This window comes from Centrocercus urophasianus, unplaced genomic scaffold, assembly GCF_019232065.1.
Source record: "Centrocercus urophasianus isolate 14NV4802_14NV808 unplaced genomic scaffold, USGS_Curo_1.0 seq_33, whole genome shotgun sequence".
Taxonomy (NCBI): domain Eukaryota; kingdom Metazoa; phylum Chordata; class Aves; order Galliformes; family Phasianidae; genus Centrocercus; species Centrocercus urophasianus.
In genome coordinates this window covers 7307254-7322951 of record NW_024884900.1, presented here as the reverse complement: position 1 = coordinate 7322951, position 15698 = coordinate 7307254, and the positions used below count along the sequence as shown (strand labels likewise).

Here is a 15698-nt window from a genome sequence, read left to right as displayed (position 1 = left end):
GATTCAGAGAAGATGCTGCCTGGGGACCTCCCATAGCCAGCCAAATATTTTAGGAGCAGCATTACCACCAACTCTGAATAGGAATAGCTGTCAGAGGACCAGCAGCATTTCATTAAGAGTGGTTAAGCCACAGAACACCTGTGTGAGGTAGGTGTGGGTTGGGCATGTCGTTTTCAGAAACAACATCCCCACATATCCCCCAAAAAAACAGTAGGTTGTGCCCCAGCAAATAGGAAACTGCTTTAAAAGTTGAGTTTTATTTAAATATATTCAGTATGTTTTGTTTGTTTGTTTTTTCCTCTGATTAGTAGCCAGACTTTCAGTTTAGATTTATCTGCAAACAAGCCTGAAACTATTTATTTCTTCTGGTTGGTCTTGCACAATCATGTTATTCTGGGTAGAGATTTGAAGGAATGATGCTTGCTTTCTTAACCACTTTGCAATGAAGGATGGCATGGTGTCGTGCAGGAGCTGGGAGAGGTGAGTGGTGTGTTCCACAGCTGCATTTCCACCGCAGTTCCCTCTCCAGATTTGTGGAGATCGTTCACTTGAATGTGATCCACCGCTTTTGCAGATGGTAATTCTCTCTCATCTCCAGCTGTGTCCTCTTCCCTACTACCCAAAAGACCTTGGAGTAAGCTCTGGGTGTGAATATGTAAAGAGAAAACTGTTTTGGGAGGCTTTGGAGGAGGGGGAGGACTGATAAATTACCTTTGAGATAGGAATAATAAATATGTGGCTCTTGTGATAGAGGTTTAAACTAAATACTTAGGACTGTATAAACGATCCTGCTCAGAAGACTTATTTGACATCTGAACTTGAAGAGCTTTTATTTCTTGTCTGAAGCCAAGTTTTGACTAAGTCTGGAATTTCCTGCATGGGAAACTGTAGGGATGTGGCTTCTTGGTACTTCATCAACATGTTTAGCCAAGGGCATCTATTGGCAGCTCTTCCTGGAAGAGTGGTTCCAGACATTTTTGCCTTTGAAATAACCGCTATTGCAAGTTTTGAGCCTGTGCAGTTAAAAGGTAATTAATCCAATTGTAGTACTTGTGCTCAGATGATATGTGGTTGCACACCTTTGGATCGTGAGAGCTCCTAAGTGCTCCCAGCTCTGTAACTTCCATGAAATCCCTCCTGTGGGCTCCCAAGCAGATAAACTTTCTTCTTCCTGTCCTTCATCTTCACGTTTCCATCTTCCAGCAGGCTTCATGCTGCAGTCACAGGAGGCTGGTCCTGCCTCAGCACATGGACAGCCCTCTCCCTTTGCTAGGGAATGGATGATCTGTTGCCCATGTAACCGTGCCTTCCTCCTGCGGGCTGAGGGCTGCTGTGTTACAGCGTGATGAAGCCTGGGTTTGTTTGGTGTTTGCCAGGGGATGTGGAAAGAAATGATGAGCAGGGTGGAAATGTCAGGGTGGTACTGAGGAGGGAAGCCAGACCTCCATTTGGTGTGAGTAGGGGGCCCACTCCTTCCCAGGGAGATGCCCAACTGAAGCATGGTTCTGCTATCAGAATGGCGCCCTGCCGCGATTCCACATCCTGTAGGGGAGATTTAAAATGCGTTTGAATTCTTATGTTGTTTGTGAGCATATATCCCAAACACTTCCTCTTCCCCACATCCTTCACTGGGCAGTCTGAGGCAGCTTTGTGATGCCAGGCACTGAAAGTCCCTGTTTTTTGACACCAGGTATTTTTAAAGTTGTGCACGGGTTCAGAGAGCATCTCTCTTTTACCAAAATAGATTGTTTTTTACGTGCCCTCTCAGCAGTCAAACCCTGCACAAAGAAGCAGTGGCCCTGTAGCGATGAACTGGGCTGTTTACTGCATTGTTACAGTGTTGAATCAGCTTTCTATTTTGATGAGTGTTTCACTGGCTTGCGAGGTATCTGTTTTCCAGAGACTTGCACTTTGTGTATTTTCGTCTGTGCTGCCCTCAAGTGTGAGAAGGAGCTTTTCAGTAGGAAACAGGGACCCAACTTTAGGACCATCTCACATCACTGAGGCCTCTCTGAGCACACGGTTTTGTCAAGGATGTGAATGCCATTGGGAAAGCAGTTTTCCAGGCTGTCACATTCAGTGTATACAGAATATTTTTATGATGTAGATGGTGAGGAATCCTTAAGCCCACTCTGAGTTTGCACTTGTTAGCATACACAACAGAACAGAAGCAAGAAACCATCCCTGCCTTTTCACATGCTGAACTGAGCTACAAAAAGGAGTTTAGAGAGCATATAAACCTGTAGTATTTCTCCATTGTGAATGTCTCTGGTAAATTAAGCCCTCAGCTCCTGACACAAGCACTTCTTTGGAGGGCAGTGCTGTGGGTGCAGCAGGTGCGTGCATCCAGCAGGCCTGGGTCTGCTCCTTCAGCAGCACAGGTCTGTGATTGTGAAAGCTGTAGATAAGCAGCTTGCAGGAGTTAAACCTGACAAAACTGTGGGAAATAAACTGGTGATCGAGCTTAAACAGAGCCCAACTTCCGTTTGTTTTTGCAAAGTTTTACAAGTTTCCTAACAAAATGCTTCCTGGAGTGTATTGAATACGTAGGTGGTTCAAACAAATCCCCCAAGTTTTCTGTATTTTCAGAGCCAGGGAAGTCTGCTTCCAGCTGCTTTCTTACAGCCATTGCAGCAATGCTCTTTTGGAGAGGAAATGTTTCCTAACATCCAGCCTGACACCTCACCTGGTGCAACTTGAGGTCATCACCTCTCATCCTATCGCTGTTACTTGGGAGCTGAGGCTGACCCTTGCTTTGCCACCACCTCCTGTCAGGTAGCTGTGATAAGGTCCCCCCTGAGCCTCCTGTTCTGCAGACTGACCCGTCCCATTCCCTCAGCCATTCCCCATCAGACGTGGGCTCCAGACCCTTCATGGCTTTGTTGCCCTGCTTTGCACATACTTCAGTGCCTTCAACATCTCTCTTGGAGTGAGGGGCCCAAAAATGAATGCAGTAAATGCTCTTATATGTATAGAATTCTATATATTTTTACTTTTTTAGGATTATCTGTATGAAAGCCCTTCAAAAAATGCCTGTGAGCCCCAAAGGCAGCTCGAGTCCTGCTGATAGGCCTGGGTTAGCCCACCCGTCCTCCCAGACCACAGAACTGGGGGAAATCTCTCATTACCCAGTAGAACTAACCAATTAATTAGCGGGGGACAAAGTGCACCAACCAATCTGTTATGCCAGATGGATGCTTCAGCATTCATTTGTGTTCTTGGAATAACTGGACATAGATACGTTTAGCACCTGGAGCCTGCTTCCATTGTGCTTGGTGGTGAAAATGCAGTTGGGTTTGGAGATGCGAGTCCATAAATCTTCAGGAAAAATGCATTTTGCCATCAAGTGGTAGCGGTAAAATGAAGTGAATAAAAGCTGTCCAGAGCAATGGACTTTACCACCTTAAAGCAGGCATATTAGTGTGAAAACTGGAGTTATGCTTCTATCTCCCCAGAGCATTCCTACCACCGAATGCCAAGAAATGAGTAATCTGTGTTTTTGTTGCTTTTTTGTTCTTCTTAATAACTTTTAATGTATTTTCGTAAGGAAGTCAACTAAAGCACAGTGCTGGAGAAGTGAAGGTGTGCGTAACTTTCTCTTTGGGAATGAGATTGAAGGAAGAAAGCATTTTAAAAAAAAAAAAAAAAAAAAAAAAAAAGGTTATGGTGATTACTTATTTGGCCACACTTTATTTTGAATGAAGGAAGAAAAATTTCCTTTGCATTCCTTTTTTTTTTTTTTTTCCTCCATTTTTTTTCACAGCACGTCTGACAGATCCATTTCTCAGACCGCTCCGTGGAGAACTGCAGGATCCCTGCCCATCTGTGGTCTTGTTTCAGTGGGAGCCGTTGCTGTTTGCTGGAGGGAACACATGATGTACCACCTCTGGGGCACTAGGGGGGTCCCAGGGAGGATTTAGAAGAGCTCAGTGTGGTACTGAGTGTTCCTCCACCTTTCGTACAAGGTTGTCATGCTCCCATAGGAAGCCAGGTATCGCGTCCAGTTGTAATTAGAGCTTGAGAAAAGGCAGACCAGACAAACAGGAAGAAATCTGCAGTTATCTTTTGTTTTTTTATTTTCTTGAAAATTCTAACTATTGATAATCATGGAATTGAGTTGGAAGGGACCTTTTATGGTCATCTGGTCCAACTCTCTGCAGTTAACAGGGATACCCACAGCTCTAGTAGGTGCTCCTAGCCCGTCCAGCTGACCTTGAGTCTCTCCAAGGATGGGTCTTCTACCACCTCCAGTTGTGTCCAGTAATTTTTGTTGGGTACTTCAAGCATATATTTTATGATTTAAAAGCCAATTCAAATCACTTCTCTCTTTGCTCCATTATTGTGCTTGAAAAATGAAGCATTTGGAATGCACAGAGTGAGCTCACAGACTGCAGCTTTGTTTTCAGTGTTTAACCAAAGCGTTGAATTACTTTTACCTTTGTGATACTGCTAGGTTTATTTTTAATTAAGTGAAGTGTTTTAACATGCTCTAATTTGTTTTTCTGCAAATGTGTCTAGCGCTTGATAGAGAAGGGCTGGTTCTGGGAACAAGACGTGCTCTGTCTTGCCTCATTTACCTGAGAGTTGGGTAAATACTCCTCGAGGACCTGGGAAGGAGAGGTTATTGATGAATTGCCTGCTATTACAGCCGTGTGCAGACCCCGGAACACTTGTGTGTGGACTTCAGGGAGGAGGCAACGCGTCCAGGTTAAATGCTCTGATAGCGAGTTGTGTTCTAGGAGCAACTTATTCCCTCAACAAACGGTGCAGAAAGCAGAGGTTGAATCTGAGCAAGTCATTAGCTCAACTCATTCTTACTCCCTGATGTACTCTCAGCCTACTTTTAAGGTTATACTCAAGCTTGAATATATATTTCCCTGAGAAAAACATGCCATAAATAATGAAAAGTATTTCTTCAGCAATGCAACACTGCACAAGCAGTTCTTCTTAAAGCAAGACAGCCCAGGGGTGCGTGGGGACCAAATCCACTGCAGAGCAGCCCACGTGTAGCTCTTTCTGCCAAGCTTGTGGGGACTGGCATGGGCTTTACAGTGACCTCGTACCCTAAGTGGGGCAGCATTCCAGCATAAGGATTTCAGAGCAGAAAAATAGGACTTGGCCTTTTCATTGCTGATTGTTCATGAAGAGTGCATGCAACTCTGTAGCGTGGGGAAGAATTGTGGCCTCTATACCTGGCCTTGCCTTGGCTGTGGAAGATGGGGCAAAACTGCCAAATGGCTTAATCTGAAAGTGTGAAAGGAAAAAGAGGTTCACAACAGTGGATAGAAGGATGGCAGAATCAGAGTATCAGAATTCACAGAGCATCAAGAGCTGAGCCACAGCAACACATGGCTTTGGTACTGAGACCTTCATCGTTTCTTCCTTACTCCCAAAAAGTAGATAAGACTTAGATTAATCCTACCCTCACATCCTCTGCTTACTGCAGGATTTGTAGAGTCATTAAGATTATAAAGCTCTCTAACATCATCCAGTCCAACTGTCCACCTTCCACCAACGTTGCCCACTGAGTGTCCCTCAGTGCCACTTCACCATGGTTTTTTAACACCTCCAGAGATGGTGACCCCATCGCCTCCCTCGGCAGCTGTGACACTGCTTTGCCACTCTTTCTGAGAAGAGGTTTTTCCTGATATCCAACCTGAACTTCCCCTGGTGCAGCTTGAAGCCATTCCCTCTCTTGCTCTATGTCCTTGTTCCCATCAGCTTTTAGTGTGTCTCCTGGTTTTATGGCAGTAGGCTGAGATGCTCCCACCATCCTGCCATCCCATGCTTTCACTACAGATGAGTGAGGCTGCTAAAATGGAGGCAGTGTGTGATGGCGGTGTTTCTGAAATGGATGCCTTCAGCATATAGTCTGACCAGCAACATTTCAGCAGAGGGAGAGGGAATAAGGAGGTGTCTGCAAAACAAGAACTGGTCGTGTTGTTCTGCTCTACTTTGGTAGCAGGTAGGAAGTTTACCCTTATTTATTTAGTCTGCATTCAGGTGCCTCTCAGTATGGCTTTCTTCCTGCCTCTGCGTTGGCTGAAGGTGTTTAAGCAGAGTATGCAGCTCGGTGGTAATTTTATGCTTGGTAGCTTCCAAAAGCTCAGAGGGGCTAAAGAAAGTTTGTGTTTCTTGTTTGTTTTGGAGGGCAGGAAGAAGGGCAGATGGGTGATGTTGACCTTATAAGCAATGTTTGGAGAGGTAGGCTGGAATTCATGTTTATAGCTACCTAATGCCAACTTGATCAATAAAAACCCTGTTAGGTTTCCAAGAGTATCAGGAAACCCAAGGTAGCGTTGGGAGAGGGATGGGAAGCCAGCTGCTTTTTATAGATCAAGTTGCAAGAAAGCTTGGATTACCGTGTGTTGTATTTATTGCCATAGTGGGGAGTGTTGTGCACAAGGAGATGGATGTGTTGCACGTGGTAGCTGGAAGTCCCTGCTGGTATGTGACTGAATTAGTGAGTGGCAGTAAAATCATATTAAGAACTGAGTGCTTCCCTTTGCTATGTGGCAATGTTCTCTGTCTTCCATCCCAAGCAGCCTGTGTTGCAAGCACAAACTTTTTGCAGCACTCAGTGCACAGAGCTGCAAAACAGCAAGCAGCCATTCAGTGTGCTGCAATGCCAGACCTGTGGGCTGCTCCAGGGAAAGGCTGTCCTCAGGGTCACAAAGTGGTTTTTGGTGTCTCTATCAGGGTGTGCTAGAATGCAGCTTTTGAAGTACTGCAATAAACACGAGTACCGTATTTGAGCTCTAATCACAGTTCTGTAGCAACTCTGCTTAAATGTATAACAACACATCTATGGGGGGGAGCGTAGAATTACACAGTTTATTCACTGCACAGGTAGGAAAAATTGCTCTCCTCGTGTGCCTCCTCTGTGGCTCAGCTGGGATTTATTGTCATTACTAAATAATGGCTACGTTCAATTACAACATTTTCTCCCATTGTAACTGGGATTTGGAGGGGGAGAGGCAGCTCCCAGCTCCCCACAGCCACTGCTCCCTCCCAGCACAGCAGGCAGAGGCCCCAATGTAGTTCCTCCTTCCAAATTATACATCTCTTAATGGCAGTAAACCTTTGGGGAGCTGGAGAGATCTCCTGCAGCCTTCCTGGTGCAAGGAGGTGGTGAGCACTACAGGAAGTGCTGTTCAGCTGTGGTACTGTCTCTATAGCTGCTTGATGGCTTTCAAGGGTATCTTTGGGTAGCAGAATCTTCCCTGAAGCCAAGCATTGGCATTTCTGGCCTTCGTTTCTCCATCTCTCTTCCCTGTTCGCAAAGCAGGAAAGATGTTCTTCCATCTCTGACCTTTATTGCTGTGTCTGTCTAGGCAAGAAGATTGCTTGCTGTGCAGTGGTAGCTGTGCAGGGGGCACACGTAGGGCACATCTTCCACTTCCCCATGTTGTCTTTCTCCAGCACAGCCTTGGGACACCACCAAGCACAAAACAACTTCAGGATCAGCATCTCTCAGTGCCGCTGTTGTTGCCTGGGCTGTTAGATTTGTTTGTGTGTTTTCTACTTCTTTCTAATTATGCTGATGTTTATGACTCAACAGCTGTAGTCTGGGAAGGGAAGCGGTGAGCAGCAGCTCTGCAGCTGACAACTGCCTGGTGCCTTGGCTGCCTGTCAGCAGAGGGCTGGGAGGGCTGTTTGGCCACTGCCTTCAATGGCCGAAGGCAGTTTTGGGATAGGTAATGCTCTCATGCCTCCCAGTCCTGTATCGTCTGCTGGGTGTCAGACTGAGTTTTGTTGTTTTCCTTTTGTGTTCCCTGCTAAAGCCTCTGAAGGTGCTCCTGGAAATTCTTCTTGTGCAGAGTCCTTCACTGTGTGTTCCCTGCAGCCCAGCTTGCTGTGATGCTGACACTACAAGGGCTCTGGCAGCGGAACGGGGTTTTTTGGCCTTAAGTGCTACATTTCAGAGTTCACTAATGATTTGCCTCTTGATTCTGCAGCAAGGCCTGTTTTTATCTTTTAAAGCAGATTCATGCTCTTGTGACTGTTTTCAGGGAGTCACTGCTCTAATTCAGGAGCTCCTTCTGCTTTCCACTTCCAGCAGTGGGAGTGCAGAGGGATGGCAGGAGCAGATAGGGGAGCCAAGGGGCTGAGAGTCAGAGCTGTGCACAGAAGGGCGTCCACATTAACGTTAGATGTGGCTCTGAGCTGGGCTCTGCAACAGGGTTTCGCCTTTGTATCCATGCGCAGAGATGGAAGTGATGAAGTTAATGGCAATTTACGCCTGATTGCTTCAAGGAGATGCAAAGACGTGTTTGTAAAACACATTTGCAAAGGATGCACGTCCCAGATTGCCCATGTATCAGGTGGTAATGCAGAAGGGGCTGGTGGGAAGCCTGGTGAGTGGTGCTGAGCGGGCTCCGGGCCCTGTGTTTCCCTGGCAGCATTTCACATGAGTTATCCCCTGCTCTGGTGGCTGTGTGCCAGCACACGGCTTTGTACCCAGAGCTCTGGGCCAGCATACAGTAATTGGTTGGTTTTTAATTTCTTCCCTTTCTTCAAAAAGGACTTCAAATGCTACAGCCTTGCCACGGGGGTATAATTACATAAGCCATGGAAATGTACTTCAGTGACCAGTCAAATGACTTTGTTTTTGCCAGTCATTTCAGCTTGCCATTTATTAAGCTGTTGAAGGAATATAATTGAAATTCATTGGGGAGTTTAATTTTATCGAGCCTGCTGTAACTGCATGCTTTTGCTTTGTGTCTGCGTGCATTTGGGTTGCCTATAAATGGCTTGTTTGCTTTCATAAAGGCATTAGCACAAAAGTGCAGCTGCGTGAGGAACAATCCCCGATCCCTGCCTTGTGCTGTTAGGTTGCAAAAATATTGACATAAACACGTGCAGAAGCGGCCTCTGAGCGTTGTGCTTGTTTGAGAAGTTGTGTATTTTTATGAGTTGTACTGCAGCCCTTTGCCTTGTGCTGTTTTCGAGCGTAAAAAGACACTGGAGGCCCAATGCCATGGAGGTTTAGTGGCTGCTCTGGAGATGTCCCTTCGTTTTGCCCCTCATGTGTAAGTGCTGGGAAATGGGAAGGGAGGAGCCGAGGGACTTGCAGTGCTCCCGCTGGGATTTCTGTAACAGGCAGATCCGGGGAGGAGTTCAGGCATCGCTGTCTGATCTCAAGACATGAATCTGCAGGAACCTTCTCCACCAGCTCCCGCTCTGCACGCAGCTCTGCCTCGATGCTGAAGCCTGGATGGAAGCCTGTGGTCTGTCGTTCTGTGGCTCTTGGGTGTTGTGGCTCTTCTGCCATCGGGTACTCGGTGTGCTGAGTATGTGAGCTGCCGTACCTTACAGCTGCTAAGCATGCAATCACCGCCATCCCCATGGAAACACGGGAACTTCTTTTGCTGTGCATGGTAGTGCCTAGTCTGGATTGTGATGCTTTGGCAGTGTTGTTCCTTAAAGCAGTGACCTTAGCTGGGAAAGGTGAGCATGTGGGCAATACAGAGAGCTGGGCAGCAGCTCTTGCTTTGGGGTCTTCTGCTTAGGGGCGTCAGGAACCCATTGCCTGGCAGGTGGGAGGGCAGTGGGGGTGGGCTCAGCTCTGCCCCACAGACAGATGGGGACTGGGGAAGGGGGGCTCAGTACCATGCCAGGCTTTGGCTGAAGTTGGGCTTGAGTCCTTTGAAACATTGTTCTCTGGTTGAGCGAATCGGCTCTTGCTGCTCTCCTTGTTTGCCTGGCATCCCTGCAGTTCTTCATGCTAAAATCCAAGCTGCTGGGGGCTGTTAGCATGGACTGAGCCAGCACTGCAGACCTGCTTTGTAGCACAGCCTCTCTCTTTTCTTTTAATCAAACTTTACAGTGTTCTAATTGCTTTCTAGTGGTTGTGCTCCACTCTGTTGACTCCATCCCTGAAAGGGCTCAGCCTGCTCGGTTTGTGCCAGAGCTTCTGGGCTCATTAGCCAAGTGCCACAGTGCCAGTCCTCCTCAGAGTCTCTTTGGGTTGTTCTTGAAATAGAAGTGCAAGAAAGGGCAAAATTACCGAAGAATCCTGCAAGGATGGTGCAGGAGGCAGCTTTGAATTCTCAAATTTTATTTGTGTGTCATAAGGGAAAAAAGGCCAACAACATCAGTTCACAGTTCCATGAAGGTAAATGCCTAAAAGACAATTGAGAAAGTAAGATATTACGGTTCTGCATGTAAAGAGATTGTGTTTCAGGCTTGGGGTTGCTACAGTAATCTGAGATGTTGAAAAGGGCAGAATGAAATAGGAGGAAATGGGTGGAGAGAGGGAGTCTTTGAGCAGCCTTTTGTTTCCCCTGAAGCAAAGGCATTGATTATGGGGGGATCTGCTGTACTGTTTAGGGCAGTGCTGCAACTAAGTCATGCTTGTAAGGGCCTTAGGATAATGGGAGCGTGAGCACAATTAGCTAATATGTTAATTACTCTCTTTACTTTATGTATGCTTATAACCAAGGGGATCCAGGGCCCTTTTTGGTCGGCTTTGTGATGGCTCTGTGCTCTTTTGCCTTTACTTTTTGTAGCATTTTAAGTTCAAGAAGTGCCCTAAGAACAGCAGATGTGAACACCAGAGGCAGTAAACTGGTAACAGCAATTCAGTGCTTGGGAGTTAAGCGTAGGGCTGGCTCATAGCTGCTACTGCATTGATCTCATTTGATAGGATTGTTCCAGCCCAGTGAATCACAGGCTCTTGCCTCTGATTTCCCCCCACCCCTGATGGCCTAATCCTCCACTCATTAAACTTGGTGGTAAAATTCCTGTTCCCTGTGAAGTTGCTGAAGATGCACCTTTTCCTGCCATGGTATTGTTATTGTCCTGCCAGGACTGGTCTGATGGAGTTGGCAATAGAGAGCAGAGAAAAAACCCCAACTTTTGTCCCTGTGTCAGACAGGACCGATCTAACCCAGCATCTCTGATGAATTTAGGTGGTGAGAAACCTTACAAAAAGAATTATTTTTAACCAGAAACAGTGCAGTTGTGGTGTCACAGGAGTATAATGCTTTTCCAATGATCCCTCAAATAACAAATACACACAGAAAGGAGCTCCTCCCAGTAAGACTGCCTGTTTTCCGCTCTGCTGGAAGGGCTATCTGTCCAAACACAGGGGCAGATATTAGCAGGATGGAGCTCCCTTCTTGTGTTTTTGAGAGCACTGCCTGCACCTGGCAAGTCTTTCTTTTATCTGATAGCAGGAGGGAGCTCTAAGAGAGAAAGTGTAGAGGTGAGCACTTAATATAATAGGCTTTGTACTGAAGCAGCAGTGCCCTCACAAATGCCCTAGTGTATGCCTTGGTCTTATTCCTCTGTAAGCCAAGAGGTGAGGACATGATCTCCAAGCAAGTGGAAGCGATGAAAGTGATCAGGAGTTTTCAGTGGGACCTGGACAGGCTGGAGGTTGAGTGGAAGGAAACTTATGGAGTCCAACAGGGGCAAGTGTAGGGGAATAACAACCAACTGCATCAGTACAGGTTGGGGGCTGACCTGATGGAAAGGAGAAGGAGCTGGGTGATGTGGGAGAACGAGACAGAGCTGCTTTGTGTGAAGACTGCAGTCTGGCACTGCACTGAAGTGCATCAGAGTAAGAGTGTTTCTATGCAAGAATGTGCAGTTGGTATATTTGAAAGCCTTAACTAGCTGTACTTGGAAACCCTGACTCTGTCTACTGCTTCCTTCTCTTCCCCTCCTCCCACACCTTGTTTATTTTTTGCCATTTGTTCTCTTTTATGTGCATAAATGCTTAATTCTCACTACAGATTTTTTCCAGGGCAAGCAGTGATGTTGGTCTGGACATCAGATTTCTCTTAACCGGGGAAATAATTTGGCTCATACAGATCTGCTTCTTTCATCTATACAGTCCCCTCCTTCAAATGAGCTCCAGGTCATTTAAAGGGAAAGTAGCATTTTTTCAGATCTCCCCTGCCAAACCAACACTTGCTCAATTATCCTCTGAAAGAAAACGAGTGCTCATTTGTTAAATGATAAAAAGCTGTGTGTTGGGCACGACAGTGTTCCTGGGTGGTCAGGCACAGGGAATGGGGTTAGCTGCTTTCTCTCCTTGCATTTTGCTACAGGTGAGGCCTGGGGCTGCTCAGCTAGGAGCTTCATTCATGCTGGATATGAAGAGGAAGCAATTCCTGACAGAAGGAAAGTTGAGTATTCCAGAGGTACCAATGATGAGGTACCTTCAGAGTCAACATCTTACACCAGTCTGTGGGTGTGGATGCTGCCTGGACTTTGATCTAGTTATTTGCTTTCTTCATTTGTATCTGGTATCTCAATATCTTCTTGAGAATACGTGAATTTATGCAAATGTCAATCCAGAATTCAAGCTGTGTCAGATCTCCAGGCAGGCATGTAATTTGGCATCCTGTTTTTGAGTTGTGGGTGAGTGCTTTAAGACCTTCCTCCACACCTGCGAGGCTAGATTAGCTGCTTCATTCTAAAGTGCTCTTTTTTTAAGAGCACGTGATTACATGAAAACTTCATCTGTTTCCAGCTATATCAGCAAGGCAGTCAGAAGGTTTGGTAGTCAGAAAGCCATGCAAATTTGGCAGCGTGGCTCAAGAATAAATTACTACAGCTTACTGAAGGTGCTGTGTGGGGCACTGCTTTCCCCAGCTGAGGACACTGCTGTCGTGATGTGTCATCAGTTTCTGAGTCATTGGTGCAAGATGGAGACTGTCTGGACCCAGGGTGATAAGGTGGCAGCAACCTCTGTGATTAACTGGAGTTCTTTGTATCTGGTACTGCTTTAACAATATACCAAAGCTTTGGTTCTCCTGCCTCTATGCATGTGGAAATAGTCTGATGTCGAAAAAAAGTAGTTTATGTGCAGTCCTGCCTTTGATGTCATAACAAAAGAAGTTAACTTGGTGACATGGGGTGCAGTACTTGGTTCAAACTCCAGTCTTCTGTCCTCCATCACACCTTTTATTTCGTTTTTCTAGCAGTAAAAACAGCTGATGCTCTTTCATTTGGTAATAATATGAAGCATGCCTAGAAACATTGGATTGCTTGCTTCGTTCTTTTGATAAGAGAGCAAGGCAGAAAAAAGCAGAGCTTGCTGTAAAGTTTATTAAATGGCAGAGCACGCTTAATCTTCCCACCCCACGCATTCAAGCTAGAATTCAGCATTTGTCATCAACAGTGTCCCCAGCAGCATTCCTTAAAACCGATTTGTCTTCACCACAGCAGGTTGTTTTTTTCTTTCTCAGATGGACACAATGGGTTGTTTGTTCTCTCTCCTTGGGCAGCTGAATGAAATGTGCACAAGCCCACTTACTTCTGCGTGCTTCAGAATTCATGAAAATCAGCAAGTTGCACAGCTACCCATTTTGACAGCGTGGTAGCATGCTGTCAGTGCTAATATCCACTAATGTGCATTGGCAACTGCTTCTGTTTCAAAATGGAGTATTCTACAGTTCCCAGCAAAATGACAGATGAATGTCAAGAAGTTGCATCTTGAGGGACAGGTATAAGAACACGCACTTTATGTACATAAACACTTGCATCCCCGTTGCTGAATCCTCCCCTTATCTCTGCCCCATGCTTTGCCACTTTAGTGCACTTCAGTTTAATGAATTTTAAGGATGGTTGTAAACTTCCTGAGAGATGGATTTGGGTCTTGAATAGATGAGTTGCCATAGACCCTTACCCAAGCAGCAGTAGCAGAAGACATTATGTGTTACCCTAGTTGCACACATCTTACATTTTCTGGCTTTTCTCCATAGTTTTAATGATTTTTCACATTTATTGAGCTATCGTATGGAAGGGAAAAAAAAATTGGCTCCTCACCCAAAACTCTGCAGTGAGTCCACGTTGAAGCCATGAGCTACACCTCAGAGCATCGAGTCCCAGTGCTTTCACTTTCATTAGATTTCTTCCCTGCTACTTCTGGGGAAAGATTAAGAATCCAAGCTCACGCTGGCAGCTCGGATGACCACTCACGTATCTCTGCTCATGTGGCTGTTTCAATTTTCACTAGCTTTCTTGGGCATGTTCTTTTTATCTAGGCATAAACTGCAGGTAGCAATTTGCCTATTCCTGTGCTTAAGAAGAAGAAGCCTTTTCACTCATAGTCATAAAGAAAGCCAGGGAGGAATGCAGGAGTGAGTGCACTGTTCTTACTGAGCGGGTTAGACTCGAGGAGCTGACCTTTTCCCAAGGGAACGGGGCTGCCCTTCGTATTCATCTCTTGAAAACAAGAGCCCTCACGTACACTGAGACATCTTACACAGTGTCCTTTTTGGCCTTCTTCACTGAAACGACACGACTTTGTTCCAGAGGACTCAGCACCTGTGTGTACAGCTTTTTCCCACACTCGAGGTTCTGGTTTGTATGCAAGTTTTGGACTTTGTGTCAAAATCTGTGGCTTGCATTAGGATGAAGATCAGTCAGGGCAGTGCCTCTTTTTGGTCCACATCTCTCATTCTCATAGGGCTGGCGTTTGTGGAAGTGCTTTATGAGAACTGTTTTTGTCTTGAAGGTGCACAGCTAGGAAGGTGCAGCTGCTCTGAATAAAACACAAAGCAAATCTGCTTGGTTACATCAAGTAGCAGAAACAGATGCTGGCCCATGTTGACAAAGCAGATGAGTCCTCTAGCTCCTCTGTGATGCATGGGATGAAATACGAGCGTTACTAAGTGAATGCATTTTCTGTTGTTCCTTCAGTTTCTTTGAGTGTGCCTTTTGTTGTGGCAGCTTCCTATACAAATGGCTGTACCTCCCTCAGAAAGGCATCTGTGGCCTTTTTCCATGAGGGTTGTCTTCCAAAATCCAACAGAGTAACGGGATAAATGGGGAAGGCTGATGCAGCTTTAGCAGGCAGTATTGGTGGTAGGTGGTTGGACTAGATGATCTTAGAGGTCTTTTACAACCTTGACAATTCTGTGGCTGATTCCTAGCAACAATAATTCCCCTTCCATTGAGTTGGCAGTGTTTTGTAGGATGGTTGTATGCTATTGGGAATGGTGTTTCCTGGCATTTACTGAGGGTTGACTGAATACAAAGGGTTTTAGAGACTAATAAAAACAGAGGAAGATAAGTAATTTCTTTGTTGCTCTGACTGGTGTATTAATGTGTAGTGATGCAGATGTGAATTTATGTAGAAGGATGTAAATGATGCTTAAGATAACTACTTTCCTTATGAAGATGAGGACAGGCAGTAATGGCCTTTAAGTTGTGCCAGAGGAGGGTCAGGTTAGGTATTGTGGAAGAAGTTCTTCTCTAAAAGAGTAATAATGCATTGGCACAGGCTGCCCAGGGTTGTGGTGGGATCACCATCCCTGGAGGTGTTCAAGAACAGTGGAGATGTGGCACTGAGGGATGTGGTCCAGAGCAGTCACAGGCATGGTTGGTGGTTGGACTGGATGATCTTATTGGTCTTCCCAGCCTTAATGATTCTATGAGTGAAATTTCCCCTTCCTCTCTTACCTGCTGAGGAATGGAATTTCACGTGATGATCACACGGGTGCCAAGAGAAAATTAGCAATACTAGATTCAGTCATGTCTTTAAGCGAAAGACAAAAATAAAGCTGTCAGTCAGCTCCATAGCATATATTTAGTGTGTCTATTCAAAGGTTGTAGCTTGAATCTATCTGAAACCTATGCAGAAGAATGAATAAGAAGCCGCAGCATGGATGAGTGCAAGATGACGTGCTGTTCCACACTCACCATGAAAGCGTTTGGCACCACGAGCTCACACTGCTCTC

The 15698-nt window shown here is 45.7% G+C and overlaps 1 protein-coding gene across 1 annotated transcript in view; it reads left to right on the top strand.

Annotated features, from left to right (window-relative positions):
* CASTOR2 (cytosolic arginine sensor for mTORC1 subunit 2) overlaps positions 1–15698 on the top strand; it is an 86273-nt gene that overhangs the window by 17740 nt on the left and 52835 nt on the right. Inside the window, exon 2 of the mRNA XM_042830408.1 lies at positions 82–147. Coding sequence (XP_042686342.1) covers positions 82–147 — 66 coding nt within the window. The remainder of the gene's footprint in view (positions 1–81; positions 148–15698) is intronic.